The sequence below is a fragment of the Melanotaenia boesemani genome, chromosome 12, assembly GCF_017639745.1.
Source record: "Melanotaenia boesemani isolate fMelBoe1 chromosome 12, fMelBoe1.pri, whole genome shotgun sequence".
NCBI lineage: Eukaryota > Metazoa > Chordata > Actinopteri > Atheriniformes > Melanotaeniidae > Melanotaenia > Melanotaenia boesemani.
In genome coordinates, this window is record NC_055693.1 from 20449406 (window position 1) to 20468665 (window position 19260).

The following is a 19260-nucleotide window of genomic DNA, read 5'->3' on the forward strand; positions in this document are numbered from 1 at the left end:
TTTTCTTTCCTTAACCGAAGGGTACCAACGATTTTGTCCGTGTGTATGTACACTATTTATCTTAAAAAATGAAATATGGTTATTCAGCCTTTTAGAACAAACCTAAATTCTCCATAACCTTTAACATTAAAGTAAAATTTATTTGATTTTCTCTGAACTTTTGAATGCACATTCACAACATTTCAGTGTCTGAGTATTGTTCAATGTCATACTTTTCTCTAACAAGGTAATTAAGCAGTGTTTGAACCATGAATCAGCCGCTAAATGTTCTGGTTTAATGAACTTGTATTTAATAAACAGTCGACTTCATCAGGCCTAACACACCAAGTTATTGAGACATTTATGTTGTGGTCTACCCAACACTGTTGGATTATATTTCAATAAATTGAGAAAAAGGAATTACCATTGCATGATTCTACTTAAACTTTCTAAAGATGGGACAGAAAGGACAGTTTTACCATTTATTTTTTCATAATAACAAAATACAGTGAGCATGCTGGCCATTATTACAGGTTTAATATTTCCAACAATATTTCTAACAAAAAAGCAGCTGTGATATCAGCATATCTTCACAGATTATATTGGTCCACATGCAGTCATACATGTTTAAAAGAAACAACAACTAAAAACTGCCATTTACAGAACAAAGTTATATAGAAAGATAAATGTTATATGAACTCAAGTAGACTTTGGAAATAAAAAAACAAGCAAAAACAGAACAAAAAAAAAACAAAAAACAAAACAAGACAAAACAGGACTATATTTTGATCAAGTGCATTTTAAATGATGGGTTTAAGAAATATCTTAGTTTAAGTCCTTATAGATTTGGTCACATTTCTCAAACAGCAGGCAAGACGAAACATTGGTTTACAATTTTAAATCCTCAAAATTAAAACAAAACCCTTTAAGCAACTAACTTAAGCTAATCTGAATAAAAAATATTTTTAAATGAAAGATACTAAAATACAAAACAGTAATTACTCTGCATAAAGAATGACACCATGACATTTGTATTTTTATAACAGTCATATATAGCATGTCATCCTTTAGGGAGTATTTCTAGATATTGACAAACTGGCAAAGTTTTACATGAATCTAAAGCACTTCAGTAAATTATTTGTGTAAAAATTACACAAAGACTGTTTAGAATATATTGTAATCAGTGAGAGCTGTAAAATGACAGCAAACCAACCAAGGTCATCCAGTGATTACAGCATTCATCAGCAAAAAGTCATAAATGCATCGAAAATAACATTATTTTACATTTTCAAAACAAACAACATTAATTTCAGTAATCACATTTTCAGCTTTTTTTTAAATGATTGTTGCTTTGATTACATCAACATTTACTATAAAATGTTGCATTAACTCAAAAATCCCGAAATCTTCTCCCAAAAAGTCACAAAAACAACCAGCTGCAATTTCTAAAAGCTGGTAAAGAAGCATGAAGAAAGAAAAAAAAGAAACCATTTTATCTTAGTGCATACCAGATCACTTTCTTAAGACAGAGCACGAGTCCCTGAGTTCCTGTCTAGTTCACATATCTTTCCACTTTACTCAGCAGCTCAGACGCCTTGTTCAGCGCCAACATTCCCTTCTCTGATCTGAACTGTCCATTTGGAATATGGGGAACTGGATGGTAGTTGGGATATTGAGTCTTCTTGGCGTCCACTCCCAGGGTCACCAGATGTTCCACTATTTGAGGCAGATCTCTCAGTAGAGGGTGGTAGTGGGAAACTTTCTCTGCGATTGCTGAAATAGAGCTGCTGGTGGGGCGTTGACCATTATGTTTATACTCTGCAGCTATGAGAGCCTTCTCCACTGCTTGATGAACTTTAAACAGACACCACTCTGTGCTTCCTCCATCAGTGTCTTTTTGAGCAGCGTCTAGATCACAGCGAGCCTGTTTATACCAGCGCTGGGCCTCCTCTTTGTTTGGTCTTGGGACATTTGTGTTGTAGCTCCAAAAGTTGTAGGAACGGTAGCCTCTAGAGAATCTTTCTCGATTGCTTCTGTGATACCTGGCCTCCTGGTTCCACTGGTGGAAGAAGTCGCTGAAATCATAGTATCTGCTGGAATGGGATGAATGGGATGAATGGGATGAATGGGATGGTCTTACATTTTTGCCTTTGGTGAGCTCATTAATGCGATTCTGTAAATATTTGAAAGCCTCTGTGGCGAGTGCCTGGCAGTCAGGATTTTTGTCAGGATGCCATCTAAGGTACAGTCGCTTGATGCCTTTCTGCCTCTCCTCCTCAGGAAGACTCCAGATCTCAGACAGACATTTGTCAATTTCCTTTTTGGCTTCATTAAAAGAGGCTGGTAAGGAACTTTTTGAAGGTTTGGAAGAATGTGGTGGAGATCCTGCCAGCAGCATCAGATCCATGGAGTATGCAAACGTTTCTCCCTCTTGTTTTAGTTTCTTTTCTCGTTTAAACTGATATAGATCAAGATGACTGACTTGCACAAGCTCGTCCTCTCCAATTTCTATGTTATATCTCCGAGAATATCGTCCGCAGGACCCAGGAAGCTCTTCAACAACAATTGCATAAATGTACTTATTGTTTGTGCTGTAACCAACATATTCTCCCTCCTCAAAGTTGTTTAGGAAGCTCATGTCCAATGAATCATGCCATTCAACAGGAATATCTGTCCCTGGGGCTGGTGGATTGAGGATTAAACATTCAGTTTCAGCGCTGTCACGGATCTCATTCTCAGCTAGAGTTTTAAGAACATCTTCCAGATCATCACACATAAGAAGTTGTCCAAGCACTAAGAGGTGAGCTGAAGATATCTGGTGTCCTAAAAGAGCATTCATCTCCTTTGTCAATGTCATATTAACTTTATTTATAACTTTTGGAGCCATGTCATGATTGTGTTGTAAGTAGAAGGTGCAGCCTTGTTGATCTCGTTTGACAAAAACATGAGTTTCTCTGGTAGTTTTGTGTAGAGGCTCTTTGTTCAGCCACAGCATTGTTTTCAGAGTTTTGCAGCAGACAATATGAATACTGCCAAAGGTCTTCTCACACATCTTTTCTGCCTCTTCTTGTGTTGTTTTACCCTGAGACTGTTCTCTGAGAAGACAGATTAGTCCATGTCTGAAAGCTCTTGAAGAAAGATGTTTATTAAACCATCCACTAAAGTCACAACTGGTCCCAAGCTCACAAAGCTGTGATTCCACCATGCCTTCCTGAGTGATCTCAGACAACATCTGAGGTTGAAATTTCCGAGGCAGCAGCTGGACCAGTCGATGTTGCTCATAGATGTCATCGTCCAAATGACAGTTACTGAGTTTCTCCAGCAACAGGAACTGATTCTCCAGCGCTTCTTCCATCCTTTTGGTCTCAAACACTGTGTTGTTGTAGTACAGGGAGTGTGATGGATGTAACTTTCCATCCACTGCAGGAAGATATAAAGTCTTGACATCATCATTGAGAATCTGGTTTCCTTGAGCTTTAATTAGCTGAAACAACTGCTCAACGGCTCGTTTTACAGCCTTCAGCTGATTTGGGTTCATTTGTGGTTTGTCACAAGAATCAGCATAAACATCTGCCAGGACATTACAGTACTGCACCGCAGTAGCTGCATTCTTTACACCAACCTTCTTGAAGAACTCTGCATAAATGGCATCTTGTGGAGGAGTTTGGTACAAATATGGTCTGAAGTCAAGGTCATTATGGAGTGAGAGACACACATTTTCAGGCTTTACAAGTTGTGTGTCTTCTTCAACCAGCACAACAGGAAGTCCAGCCAGTGACTGTCCATCAAAGCCCTTTGCTTGCAGGTAGGCGTACGAACTCCGAAACACATCAGCACGGGTTTTGATCAACTCTTCAGTCTTACATGGTAAGTGACAGATGTTTTTCATGTTACTGGTCACACAGTGTGGAGGTGGTTGTTCATGAGCTCCTGCATCTTTCATCATTTGCAGGACATTTGGTCTACTGAATGGTAAATGTATAATTGGCATTGAAGACCAAATCAAATCTTGATTCTTCTGGTCTCTATTGATCAAAGATCCTCTGATTGTAACAGTATCTCTCTCTGTAGCAAATGGTTGGTGATAGTTACAAAGTTCTTCTCGAATCTTCTCAGGAAAAATGAACCTGATGTCGGCTATGTTCCGCAGCAACTTCCCGTCTTTGTCTTTACTCGCTTTATTCAAAGCTGCTTCAAGAAGTAATGCTGATTTTTGTTTCAGTTCTTCAAGTTTACCATTTCCTTTTGCTTCTGATTCTAACTGATATGCAAATTTTATTATGTCATCTTTTGACACTTCATGCTTCATTCCAAGCTCTCTGATCAGCTTTTTTGCATCTTCTGTTGCATATTTTTTCCCATCACACAACTCACTCCAAAATGTCTCAGGCACAAACTTCTCTTTAGGCAGCATTCTCCTGTAAAGTTCAACACCGTCATCAAAGTAGTACGATGCTGTTTCCAGTCTGCCTTGAGAACTGCGAATCAGTTTTACTGTTTTCATGGAGGAAACAATGTTGTCCTTGAACTTATGAAAGTTGTTATGATGACGTAGTGAGAACAACAGCTTGAGGCAGTGAAAACTCTGTTTCTCTGTGAGTGTGTGCACAATGGGCAGAAGGAACTTCATGAAATACTCCAAATCATCCAGGACTGTAATATTCAGCAGTTCTGCCAGAGTCCGGTTTTCTAGGTTGTATTTGAGAAGGATGCAGTTGATGTTGGGCAAAGTGACCAAATCTGGAAATCTCTCTGTATGGTAAGTGTTTAGGACAAATACCTCTGCAGGTCCATCTATCCTTACTCGTGTACCATTCATTGTTTCAAACAATGGTAATGATTTAAGCTTCTTCTTATACTCAGGATTGTTTTTGGATGTGGAAACTTCAGACTGCAGGAAGTTCTGAAGTCTTTTCATGTCTTCACTTGAAAGGCGGGAAAACCGAGAGCGGTTAATGTTGTAGATCTGGTCCAACACTGAGTTTTTGTCATTTACATCCATGAGTTCAGCATGTAGAAGTAAATATGACTGTCTGTCTATCTTACTAAAGAAATTACTATCATGCCTCATAAAACCAAGTTTAATGAGGATTTCTGGTATTTCTTTGTTTGAGGTATGTGGAACCACACTTGACATGTTTTTCATTGTTTGCAAGAAGTGCTCGCTGTTTGGACCAACAACAGGTAGAATGCAGAAGTCACTTAAGAGTTCCTTCACATCACTAAATGTCAGACTTTGTCCATCATCAGAAAATGATTTAAATTTAATTTTACTTAATATGAACCTCCAAAGGGACTCCAGCCACTTCAACATCGTTTCATCTAAGACATGTAGACCACTGTCTGGATCATGTTCACAGTTCTGAAGACGACTCTGCACTAACGGCTTCAAAAGTTCTGCTGCATGGGCCAGTGTCAGATTCTTGACAAGGTTACAAGTTTGAAGAAGCTCAGTATGATCTTTGTTGGTCCCATGATCTGCAAATTTGTCTTCATACCCATCAAAAAGACTGTCATATCCTGATATAAACTTTGGAGACTCAGAGTTAAATGCTCTCAGAACTTGATCTCTTGTGAGGAGAAGTGGAAGTCCATTGAGTGAATTGGGATTCTGTTTGATGGCTTTATTCAAGGAGAAATCCTTTAAACAAAAGTTCAGGAGCTGAGAACATCGGGTTTGATCTCTGATCAGAGTTGCAGTTATGGGTAAGGGTAAATCCTCATCCGTTTGGGTTGGATCATTGAGAGGTTTTTCTTTTAAGAAATTCCGCACTGCAGCAGGATCAACTTCTTTCACATCAATGTCAGCAGCCTTGATATTTTTCCAAATCTTCTCCATGCAGGGAGAAGTAGGAACAAGTTTCATTCCAACTACTTCTAAAATGGGATTAATCTTGTCAAATGCTGAGTGTATCAGGTAAGGTACCTCCGTTGTCTCTGTTTTGCTGAGGTTACACCAGTCAAAAGAAAACTCTCTGATTTCACGCTCTAAAATTTTGCGTATCGAGCTCCTCAACACTGGAATCACATCGAGACCTTTCTCTTTCATCGACCTGTATACCTCATGTATCATTTCATTCCAGTCTGGACCAACATTTTCAGACACAGTCGGCCAAAAACACAAATATGAGTTATTGAAACATGATTCAGTTTCTTTATGAGAAACTGTCTTGACTGGAATTTTACATCTGATATGATGCAAGAGATCTGCATACAGTGGAGCAATGATGTTTTGTTTCAAAAACTCATTCCAGTTTGACCTGTGACTTTTTCCATCGTCTTTCCACAGATTTTTCCTGCCAGCATCCACCTCAAAGTTTCCATTGACATGTACTGGCAGTCCAGTTTCTCCAGGAAGGGGGAGGGAGCAAAATGCTGCACCTTTGAAATCCATTTTTTTGGATTGTGATGGGTTTGTCTTTATGCTCACATGTGCAGCGATTGCTCCCTGTGGAAGTTTGTTCGATAGCTTTATGTCATCATTGTCTTTGAATGAGCCAAACTGTTCTGCAATGATCCATTTACTTTGTCTCTTGTTTGAGGTGGATATGGTGGTTTCATAGAAAACCTTGTTTGGGGTGAGCAGTGTCTCAGATTTAAGGGCATCTTGTAGACATTTTACAAATCCGTCTTTTACTTCCTGACTTCCTTCTGGCAGACTTTTTTCAACCTCAAAGATTGTTTTAAGTTTTCCTGAATGTTCATCAATTTCGTGAATTTTTATTTTGCAGATGTTTTTAAGGAACAGCATTAATCCTTCTGGATCCTCTGACAGAGCAGAGCACAGTTCTGTCATGTCACTGTTAGTGACTTTTTTTTGTGATATTTTTGAGATTTTTCCATTTGCACTCGTCCTCAGAGGTAATCTGAACATGGTTCCCTCTTTAAGAGGGAATTTATCATGAAGGAAGGACTTGTAGACATCCATGTACATTTCCTTGAATGAGTCAGGTAGTTTGTAGCCCCTGCCATATGGACGTTTGTCTGAGTGACAGTCAATGTATTCCTTGTTGGGATCAGAAATGCAAAGTAGTTTATCTCCAGTGAGGATTGAAGGGCAGTCAGTCAGGTGGTAAACAGAGTTGAATCCAACTCCATATTTGCCTATTTTCCCAGGAGAGTTTTGCTTTCCTCCTTCTCCCAGCTGCTGGATACCAGTCAGGTCATCTTTAGAAAACACTTTGTTGTTGAACACACACAGTGCTGGACCCTGCAGACGGTTCCATCTCTCCCCAAATGTTTTTACTTTTCCATGTTGCCTTTTGTCCCAAACAAAGTGGATTTCTGTTGCTTCAGCATCATCAGCATTTTGGATGAGCTCTTTAAGGATGTCCTTCTTTGATGGATAAGCTGAAATGATGCCTTTTATCCGAACAGATAGTTCTTCATGTTGTTCAAACTCAAAAGCGAATGGTGAAATATCATCTTGGTAGTTTTCCAGACTGTGATGCCTGGTTGTTTTGATTCCAAGGTGGCAAGCCAAATCACGAAAGATATTTGCGTGACATAAAGTGACACCTGAGCTTACTGGCATCCATGGGCTGTCATTGTAAACCAGCTCTCTTGCAGGTTGTAAAACACCATGCACATTTGGTATCAGGAAGTCATCTGTTGTTTCCTGTTTTGCCTCAAATATCCCTTTGTTTAAAATAGTGAGACAAGTTGATAGATCACTATTTGGCAGTGGTTTGTTTCCATGTTTAGAGTGCAGCTCCTGGAGAACAGTGAGAAACTGATTGATTTTAAACTCTCTTTTAACACCCACACTTTCCCAGAGATTCCTGAAACTAGTGAAAGCAGGTGGAAGGATGTGGAGATATGGTTTTGCTTCAAACTGCCCATTTTCAGCAACACAGCTGACATTTACAAATGTGTCGCCAACAAGGATGAATGGGAATGAATTTGCCTTCTTTGAAATAAAAGTTGTATCCATACAACCACTGATCTGCCGATCTAGATACTTGTAGCACTCGTTTGCTATTTTGTTCAGTGTAGGTATGTCTATGGATTGTGATTTCTCGCATGCTTCTTGCAGCTGCTGAAGAACAGTGTTTGGATCTGGACTGCTGCAAACTCCCAAAACTTCTACAAGTGGATCAGTGTTGTGTATTTTCAGACCAGTGTGATCCAGCACAGGATGCGTCATGTTAACAAGCAGGGAGAACTTGTCACTGAAAACAGCTGTGGGCATTTGAAGAGTTTTCTTTCTCTCCATTTTTATGTCACCAGGGGAAAATGCAGGGAGAAATGCAGTCCTCCTCAGTGTTTCCCAGTGGAGAGTGTCTTGGTCATTCATGTGATTCCTCATAAGTTCAAGAAGGCACTTTAAACACCTGTACGCTTTCTCTTCATCAGCCCTCCAGATTTCATTGACTGTGCCTGCTTTCTTTGTGATGTCCTCCAGTGGAAGATCATCATTTGCCATTCCAAGATCCAAAAGACGCTGAATCCTTCTGGGGGAGTTAAAGCCATTTTTGGTACCACCAAGCAATCGTCCCTCCTCTCCTTCAAAAAGACAGGCCACTCTTCCTGATGGGTTCACAAGTTTGTTGATAAATTGAAGCTGTCCATTAGTTGTTGGTATGCATGGATAAGAGAGCAGTAGATCATCAATTTCTTTGATGTTGAGGTCAACTGCATGTAGTATCAGAGTGTCTCTGCTTTTAGGGTCCATGATTTCAAGGTTTTTGAACACTACCTCTTGATAAAGCTTCTTCCAGTTCCAGGTCTTGTTTTTCAAAACCGTCTCTAGGCCAGCTTGTTTGAAGCCATTTCTCAACCACAGTGGGAGAGGAACAACACAGTTAGATGCTTTGGCATATTTCTTGCACACCTGTGCTGCAAGTGTGCTGATGTCTTTATCCTTTTCAATGCTCTCATGTAGAAATATGGCATTGTCCATTGAGCACCAGTCTTCTCCATCACTCAGGAGCTCTGGGCCATTGGAGTGCTGAGCAATGGCAGAATAAAATGCATCCACCAGAGGCTTGAAAGTATTGCTCACTTTCTCCCTGTCAGGCCAAAAGGAGTGGTAACAGTAGTCCTCCAGATGATTGTTTTCAGACATTTCCTTTAGTGCCAAAAGTGCAGTAACATATGAAGTCACTAGAGGGTCCTGAAGAAGAGCTTTGTTCCAATCACTTTTCTCTCCACTTTCCCACAGACCTTTCCGATTGCTCATCACAGCAAATGTTCCATTTACATTTACTGGAAGACCTGTGTGAATGGGGAGAGGAAGGAAGCAAAATGCTTGTCCAACAAGATCTGTTTGAAGCGGGGACAGTTTTTGACTCTCTGGGTTGGTTTTCAAGGGCACAGCAACCCCCCCGATGGGCAAGGAAAATCTGGATTTCTTGTTTTCTTGAAGAGACACGTTCAAAGACTGATCTGTCCCAAAGCAGCTGTACAGCAGCCAGAACTGCTGTTCACTTTCACCAGACTGGTTGCTGGTTAGTTGGACAATGCTGACTGTGTCACTGTCAATTATTTCTTTGCATTTCCCATCAAGCTTAATCAGTGCTTTCTCAGCTTGATGCTGTTTTGATAAACTAGTTTCATCTTGGATCTTTAGTGTGCCCACAACAGTTTTGGACACAGTCAGGATGGTCTTTATCTCATCATCTCTTGGTGGAGTCGATCCGTTGTCCGATATGCTTTGTAGGGACAATGTATTGATGTTCTTGAGGAAAAGCAGGTTACTTTGTGGATTGATTGTGAAGTTCTGCTGCAAAGCAATGATATCACGTTTGTGATACACCTTTGTGCTGATTTCAGAATTCTGAGCCTCCTCTTCCCTTCGGAAAGGTAGTTTGATCAGAGTTCCTGCGTAGGGTTCAGGAGGACTTTTTCTGGTGAAATTACAGTCAAAAATACATTCATAAGGTGCAAACTGACCAGGAAAGCAATCAAAAAGTCTCTTTTGAGAGAGATCCAGTCTGATTCCAGGGTTTGTTTTGTGTTTGATGTGCTTCTTAAGGTGAGTAACATTTGGATCAAGTATGAGAAGCCTGTTGCCACTGAGGATGGAGGGCACATCTGTCACATGATACACAGTGTTGAATCCAAGTCCAAACTTTCCAATCTTTTCCACTTTGTTTTCCTTTGAGGCAGAGCCAACCCTGACAATATTTTCCCAGTCCTCAGCCGAGAACTGCTCATTATTAAATGCCCAGAGACATGGTCCCTGACAAATGGCCATCTCAGGATCAATGAGTCTGTCGGGCTTTTCTTTGTGCTCTCTGAAATCCACCATGAATTTACATTCATCTGCTCCAGCATCCTCTGCATTCTGAAGGAGCTCTTTGAAGATGTCAGTTTCTTCATCATACTCTCTAAGGATGTTTTTAATTCTCATAGTAATTGGTTCAGATTGTCCACACTCTTCTATTCCCACTAACTCTGGAGCAAGGATGTAGTTACTGAGGAACTGGATTTCCAACCATTCAGCTGTTGCTATTGGGATTTCTTCATGTAAGATATACATATTGTCTTGACTGAAGTGAAGATCTTCATGTCCAGTTTTGCTGACATCCCAGAGGAGTGCTTCTGATCGTGGTTTAAGGGTGAATAGTCCATTCTCTATGATGACTGGCACTGGGGTGTCATCCTGAACTGTCTTCTTCTCTCTCCACAGCCAGTTAAGAATCTCTATCGACACTTTAACCTCTGCAGGACTTGCAAATGCTTCTTGTCGTCTTTGAATGTTGTTTTGGATTGAATAAAGAATGTCAACAATTTCTTCACTTGAAGGTGTTTTTTTGAGGCCAAGCTCCCGGAGCAGTTCCTTGTAAGGCAAAAATTCTTTTGGCACCTTCCCAATGTAAGAGCTCAGGTCTAGATCGTGTGGGTAGTCAAGAACCAGGTTGTGAGGTGAAACAAACTGGTTGTGGGCCCACAGCCAGTCTGTCTCCTTGTTCATCATTGCTGTAAATGTAGAGATGTTTTCCTGCATGTGTCTATAAATGCTATGCAAACTTCTTTTAAAGCCTATATTTGTATCAGGATCAGCCATTTCCTGTGCTTTGGATTTCAAGACTGACAAGTTCTCAATGACTTTCTCAGGTGGGGGCAGGCGTTTGAGGCCAAGCTTATTGTTCAGTTTGTCACTGAGCTTCCCTGTAAGGGGCATTACATGTCCAACAACGTCATGATACATGATGTGTCTCATTTCATCTGGGCAGTAGAAACAGCTTCCCTGAGATTTATCTCTAAATTGTCCTTTGTCATTTCCAGCTTGATCTCCTGGGATCCATTTTAGCTTCCAGAGGTGAGTAAGCTGCTCATTAGAAGACTTTGACTGCAGGTCTTTAGCATCCAGTATTTCCAAGAGAACTTGAGCCATTTTGAGAGCCTGAGTGTGTGAGTGCACATGCAGTTTGTCAATCTGTGTGGAGACATGCAAGAACTGCTCAGGTGAAATATCAGCTTCTTTATTTTTTAATCCCAGATCTGTCAGGCTTTCCAGCATCTGTGGTGTTTTAGTGTAAACAGGTGGGGGGAAGAAATCTGGCTCAAAAATTACTTTGAAAGTTTGAATTCTTGGATCAAAAAAGCATGAAGTCATTTTCTTCTTTCCATTTACTTCAATGAAGCTCAGATTCCTACATCTGTCTTTCAAGGACTGATTTTGAGAGAAAAGGATGTTACCGTGCTGTAAAATCCAAGTCATTATTTTCTCAGTTTCCTCTTTGCTGCAAGTTCCTGTCTCAATACCATCAATGAGGACAACTGCTGCTTCAGCTGGGCCCAGGAGGTTAACTTTGAGCAGCTTTAACAGTCTGCGATCAGCCTCAGTAACACACTGAATAAGTGAATCCGGCATTGGCAGCTCTGTGGGTATTGTTGGATCAGATGTTAGAAGCACAGCCTGTTTTGATCGAGCTGCAACACTGGATCCTCTCATTGTCTGAAACAGAGGCAACATCAAGAGTAAATCTTTCTCTATGTCTGAGAGAGAACTCTGGAGGGAGAGATAATCTTTCAGTACTTCATGTGCTTTGTGAGACTCAGACTTTAAGTCTCTGATGAGACACTTGGAGTCTAGATTTTTCAAGACTTTCATGACACTCTTTGGTGATGGGCTCAGTAAATATGTGTCAAGGTCTTCATGTTTAATCCACTCATTTCCTCTCACCACTGTGCCACCTACTTTGGTCACCAGCTGAGCTATTTGATCTGGTAAACTCTTCTCTTTTCTGCTCTGAAAAATGAGGGTCGTGTTTTGTTGTAATTTAGCTACTGTTACAGGCTGACCGACAGACAGAGAACTGACAGGGAGGAGAGGTATGTCAATAAAGTCTCTTAGCTCACTGAAGTGTGTGTTGAGAAACTTCCAGAATTTCTGAAACCAGTCGGACGGTGGATGCTGAGTGTTGCTGCTGTCCCATGTAACAAGGGTTGTTCCTGTCAGCTTCCAGTCCTGTGGTAAATATCTTCTTGTGTATTCAGCCACACGGGCTTTATCAATGTTGATAACCCTGAATAAATCTGAAAACAAAAAGAAATTATACAACTTATACAAAAGTGCATATACATACACCTGTGTATATACACATAGTGCTGTATGTTCAAATAAAATTACTTACTTTTTCTGGCCAGTTGTTTTAAGTGGGTTCTGCAGGCTGGACTGAGCTTTTGTGCGATAAAGAGGTGTTTACAGTATGGCAGCAGTTCTCTGTAAAAAAAAAAAAAAAAGATACAGTTTTTCACTGGCATCAACATAAACAGCAGAAAGGGCTGCAAAGTGATGAGGAAAACGTTAGCGAAGGTTAGCGAATTGATGCTGCCCAGCACTCGTGAACCCTCAGGAACAAGCATTGTGCCTTTCTGTTCTTTGGAGGTGTGGATTCAGGAGGAAGTCTGTATATACGACAGTAGAGTTTATTTCTAAAGTAATGAACAGGCTTTTCTTTGAGTTCAGGATGAGAAGTACCCAAGTAGAATTGTAAGCTCCATACTGTCAGAGGCTAATATTGTGAAACGTACAACAGTCTCTCTTCGTTACCCACCATTGCAAGCCTTAAGCAAGATGTGGCACATCTCACACACACACACACACACACACACACACACTGGACAGGTCACCAGTCCATAACAGGGCTAGCCTTGAGAGAAATTAGCCATACACATTTGCAATTAAACTCACTTTAATGAATAATAGCATAGTAAAGGAGAATTATAATATACATACTCAACTAAACCAATGACTGTTTCAGGTTATTAAATAAAAATACCTTGGAAATTCCTTGCTGTCAATTAAAGCGGTGTCCTCCTCTCTGTCTGTGAAACATCTGAAGGTGCCATCACTGAGTGGAAGCAGCTGAAGACCCTTGAGTTCTTTGTATTCTCCATCACTCAGTATGTACTCTAAAAGACACAGTTTGTCATCCTTAGTGATGCTTTGTACTCCAGTTTTGTGTAGAATTCTTCTCAGGAAGGTCGGAGTCACACGTTTTGGGGCTGACTGGTGTGGAGTGGCTTCAATAGCCTTGGCAACACTAGCAGACAAAGTGACAAGATTTTCTCCACAGGACACCAAAGTCCTTCTGATGGCAGATATTATATCAGGGCTCGTTGGACCATTACAGGGCAGCACAGCTTCTGATAGAGGGATAAACTTCCGTTCATCTTTGGCAAGAGAAAGGATAGCCACCTTTTGTTTGAATAAGTGGTGAAAAACATCCAGAGCAACATCACGCCATTTGTTTCTGTGCTGCAGCTGAGTGATGTCAGGCCACAGATTGTACACAGAAGAGACAGGAAGACTGGATTGTTGGGAAAGTTTGATGGCATCTTGAATGATTTTCAGGTATGCTTGTGGGAGCACTTTCTTCACCAGCAGTTCATTCCACAAAGCATGTTCATCGTGTCTCTGGTCTTCCTCTTGCCACTTGATGTGTCTTCTATTGTCTGTGAGGCCAAAGCAAGCGTTGACATAAACTGGGAGGCCTGTCTTGTTGGACTCATTGTTTGGGAGGGGGAGGAAGCAGCTCAGTCTACCCTCACTACCATGTCTCTCTTCACCACAGGGGAAGGCCAAGTCAACGCGAGGAAAAAAGCTCAACTTTTTTGCGAGAACATCAAGATCTTTTACTTTTCCCTCTTTCATGGTACACGTTGTTATAAGCCACTTTGTTTCTCTGAGGTCTTCTGAGTCGAGGGTTATCTGTTTGAATCTTGTCAAAGATTTGATGACTGACTCATTCTCTGACTTTACAATGACTCCTGTGGGATCGGAAGATTTCACCTCCAGTCTCTTGTGAACGGTGCCATCAGCACTGATACGTATCAAGCATACAGAGGTCACATTTTTCAGGAAGAGGAGGCTTAAGTCTGCATCTGCAATAAAGCTATCAAAAAGCTCAGTTACCTTTTTGGAATCATACAGATTATCTGAGATTTCTGATTTCTTGTTGCGTAAAGGGAATCTGAAGATTGTTCCATTAAAGTACTGATCCTCCTCAACAACTTTAGACCAATCCTGTTTCCCTACAAGTGAAACTATATCTCTAAAGGGTTGGAACTGATCCCGCATTGTCGTCAGAGCTTGTTGGTGTTCGGGATCATTCAAGGACCACAAAAATCCTCCATTTCTTTCTCCAAAAATCTTTTCTTGGGGGTCCATCAGTCCAAGGTGTCCTGAGCTGAATATACTTGGCACATCTGTGAATAAAGTAAAGCAGATGTTATGCCATTAATTATCCTACTTATGATCTATGACTACTTCAGCTGTGACTATTGGGTATATTTGTAGTGATGATTAAAGTTTCACCTGTTATGTGATAAACAGAGTTGAAGCCGATTCCAAACCTTCCAATTTTGTTTGGGTCGTTGATCTTGCCACTTCTTCCTGCTTTCTGAATCCTGTCCCAGTCATCATCAGTAAACACAGCATTGTTGTATGTGTAGAGAGCAGGACCTTTGCAAATAAAAGTTAAAAATTAAAATCTTATGGTATTTTGTGTGTTGTTCTTTCATTCAGTCATAAACGCTTATTTGTAAATTATAGCTTGCACTGGGGGAAATAAAACTGCTAGTCAGGTTGTTAATATAAAATCTGCAGGCAGAATGTAACTTAGGCTATAGTGGCTCCATCAATGTATGAGTCTTTTGTTGGAACAGCATGGTGCAAACAGTGTAACTAGAACTAGAGACATACTTGAAGGATTGGACATCACGCTTAAATATTTATGCTGTCTTTTTACTAATATATTTTGTGTGAATTATCTGTTGGTCTAGTACTGGTGACAGTATTTTTCCACTCTGAGATGTGGGTGACAGTCAATGTTCTAGGACTGGGATCACCAACTCCAGACCTCTTGAGCTGGTGTCCTGCAAGTTTTCAATATGTTCATGCTGCAGTACACCTGACTAAAAAAATGGGTCCTTAAGAGGCTGGTGTAGACTTTGGCAACAAGCTTTTGGTGAACTATTTTATTTAAAGCAGGCATGTTGCAGCAGGGACATAGCGAAAACCTGCAGGACACTGGCTCAAGAGGTCCGGAGTTGGTGATCCCTGTTCTAGGAGCCGTCTCTGTTTTTAGACAGCTGCAAGGGAAAACAAGCTAGAACCAGTTAAAACCAGAGTTGGGGTCTGAGAGTGTGAGGAGAGAGCAGGAAATCCCACCTTTGTTGGCCAGACTTTGTAACTTTTGCCTCGTGGTTCAACTGAGCTGATGTGGTCAACACATTGTCTATTGAACCCGGTACAGGTCAAATATTTTGCATGATATGTATAAATTGTTAATTTGAGGAAAAATATTTTTTCTATAGCAGCCAAGTTGAAGACACAAGTTTCTTTCATAGTGCATGCTAAATAGAGTTAAGTAACATTTTCCAGGGATTACATTTCTAGCTCTAAAATTCTTTTTTTCCCCCTCTTTGCTCTTAATCACAGTTTGTTATTCTATGATGCCCATGGGTACCTTGGCATTTTCCCAATTCATTAGTCCATAGACTCTCAGTCTGGTAGCTTCTCTCATCGTGGATGAAAACCACCTCTGTGGCTTGAGCATCATCAGCATTTTGGATAAGTTCCTGTCAAAAAAAAACAAAAACAAAAAACAAAAAAAACTAAATCATCAACAGAGCCTAGGTGTACAAAACACGCATTTAGAAAGTTTGAAAGACATGCACAGGGAGTCAGATGACTCTTAGTAATGCTATGACATATAGATAAAATATATATATACACAAATGGAATCTTTTACATTGGTTTTGTTCAAACAAGGGTTACAAGAACACTTGCCTTTGAACTTAAAGGGGTAGTGGACCCAAAAAAGTGTTTTTTTGTTTTGTTTTTAACTGTAAACAACATAGTATTACTTAATTGTGATGGAAACTACATAAAAATTGTATAAATATATTTAAAAAAACAAAACAAAACAGGATTTTGTGGGTAAAAAATGGCTCATAACGCCCTATACAGGGTAAAACCAGGTTATGTTTTTCATGACATACCTCAAGAGAAAATTTAGAAAACGCCACAGCCCCTCCCTCTAGATACAAACAGATGGGTCCTCGTCTTGCAGGCATAGAAAACCACGCCCACCAACGCTTATGAAGGCATGTGAACTTATCTAGTGTAGATCTGCTAGTTTCAGACTTCTATTCTTTCTATCTGAAGAAATATTTCTGCAGTGGGACAGATTTGTGCATTTGAGGGGTGTTTAAGTAACACCAGACTTTATTCTTTACCTGCTGATCCTCATCTGGCGACAGACAGCAGCTCAAATCGTAGCAGCGGTAACTTACAGCAGCACTTCCTGCAGCTGCCACAACCTGCTGCAAGTCTCCACAGCTTTCCAGTGATGCTGGAGCTGCTGACAGGTCAGCGTAACAGCCCTAACGGCTCAGACTGATACGGTTCAGGACCATCTTGTTCATGTGCAGCTGAGGAGATTCAGGAGGGGAAGTCTTCCACCTCAAAGACCCCTCTGTGGGTAGCTGCTTTGTGAACCTTGCTCTGCATCTTGCCACTGAGCTGAGCTGGTGTCTGTCAATCATTTCTGCCTGTGTATCCCGACCCGCCCACTCTGCTCTGTGATCACCCAACAACTTGAAGAACTTCCTTCTTAATTTTCTTCTTCAAATGATTTTTTTTTTTTTTGGAAAAGTTATAGGTTTTTTTTTATCTGTTAAAAACACACACCGCTCAACTCCTCTAACAATGACACCATGACATGTGATTTTCTTTTCAAATGTCTGCTCTAGGGAAGTCAAGCATCACTGCAATTGTCGCCAATGAGAATTTGAATTTTCCAACCTTCAAAATTTGTCCACCATCTGGATACCGACGCAGAATATCTCTCAAGTAGTCGAGGAATGGTGGCGCTGTGGCCCCAAAGGTAGTCCTAAACAAATCAAAAGAATAAAAAGGAGTAAGACATTTAAGCTGAAATTGAAAACATGACAAGGCGAGCCCTACTTGTGCACTGAATGGGATGAACCAAAATAAGAGTAAAGCTGCACTTCCATTTTTCCCTTTAATCCTCAGCCAGAAACACTCCAGATTGGAGATTAATATAATGTTATATATTTCAGCCCATGACCTTTAGTGGAACTTTACACTGACAACCCATTTCTCTGAACTTGAAGTGTAATTTGTTAATCTGAATCAACACATTTAAAAATTAATTAAAGCAAAGCAACTTTATTTATTTAGCAAATTTCATGTTCTAAGGCATAAATTACAGATTAATGGTATCACTAAGGGGAAATAATGCAATAAAATTGAGCATGCTTCCCCTTTGTCATGTCAGCTGGGACAGATTATTTTACACATGTTGACTTCAATGTTCATTTTGGAGGTTGTGTTTTTTGTTGATATGTTAGCCTAAGTTATGAGAAAAATAATTTTATTCAACACAAAAATACAAGGAGTACCGACACCAAAAGTAAATGATGACTGTGGTGTCCTGGATCTATGTGGACAGTTGCAATAGTATTATCAGTTACATGGGTGAAAATACACACCAAAGGTTAATCAAGCTTGTGCATGTCTAGCATAAACTAACTAAAAAAAAATCTATGCATCTAGTACATTTATATTATTCACTAAAGAGGACAATTCTGGACTTGTTCTTACTACAAATCACATCATGAAGTGAAGTGATTTGTAGTAATATTAAACACCTGCTTATTAAATTTCCATGGACTGGGTGTGCAGGGTTTACCTGTCAAAAGGTACACTTATTTGAAAATATACTTGGTAAATATTTGACTTTTTCTATGAAACATCAGCTGAAAAACAAAGTTCATACTTCTTTAAAAATTAAAGCAGAACATTAAACTGACAACACAGGTACTACTACTTTTAGTGTAATTACTTCCTTGTTCCTCTGTACCTGCTGAGGAAAGCTGAAGTATTTTATATTCATACCAGCTATAAATACATTTGTTTCTAGGATTATTTTTATTAATAATTTTGCCTTTTTTTAAACATATTATATTTACTTGCATAATAAATTAACAGAAAAGTAACACTATAGTTTATAGAACATCTTAGCTTTTAAATAGATTTAATCAATTATGCTGATGAATATAAATTAAAATACGATGCAGCTGAAACACACAGCCAGGAGAGATGATGGAAAGCTAGTGATTGTTTCCCTCTTTCTGAATGACAAGCATGTAAAAACAACTGCAAGCATCTCTGAAATATGATCTACAGTAACCTGGCCAAAGAGTATAAAACTTTAGTCAAAATATCATTTTTCCTTTCTTAATTGGGGGGGGGGGGGGGGGGGGGGGGGGGGGGGAGAGAGAGAGAGAGAGAGAGAGAGAGAGAGACTAACTTATTTTTTGCTACACTCCTTCTCTCCGCTCTAAATGAGAAGAATGTAAGCACTTGGGCAACTCACCGAGCTTTCTTCTTTGTTTTCTCACTCATCGTTGCAGGATTGATTGCTGTAACTCAAACATTTGTAACAAAGGATTATGCAAACTTAAATCACATTAGATTTTTACCACAACTCAGTCAAGACCAACGAAGGATTTAGTTCAGGGTGTCCAAATCCAGTCCTCAAGAGCTAGTATTCTTCAACTTTTAGATCAGGGCTTCTTGATCAGTCCTACGAGGGCCGCAATCCAGCAAGTTTTCAATGTATTCCTGCTTCAACACACCTGAATCAAATTAAATGGATAAAAACGGCCAATCACGTTCTGCACAACGACTCATTGATCTGAGTCAGGTGTGTTGGAGCAGGGATACAAGGAAAACCTGCTGGATTGCAGCCCTCGTTGGACTGAATTAGTGTAGACCTGTTTTAAATGCCTCCCTTC

The 19260-nt window shown here is 40.1% G+C and overlaps 1 protein-coding gene across 1 annotated transcript; it reads right to left on the reverse strand.

Annotated features, from left to right (window-relative positions):
- Nucleotides 1–447: 447 nt before the first annotated feature.
- Nucleotides 448–19219, reverse strand: LOC121650418 (sacsin-like). The gene is made up of 7 exons (XM_042001920.1): nt 18840–19219; nt 17243–17330; nt 15903–16014; nt 14750–14896; nt 13212–14640; nt 12564–12652; nt 448–12465 (listed from the first exon to the last, which is right to left on the reverse strand). Exons 1-7 carry the CDS (start codon nt 18866–18868, stop codon nt 1532–1534), a joined length of 12828 nt encoding a protein of 4275 aa, XP_041857854.1. The 5' UTR covers nt 18869–19219; the 3' UTR covers nt 448–1531.
- Nucleotides 19220–19260: the final 41 nt, after the last annotated feature.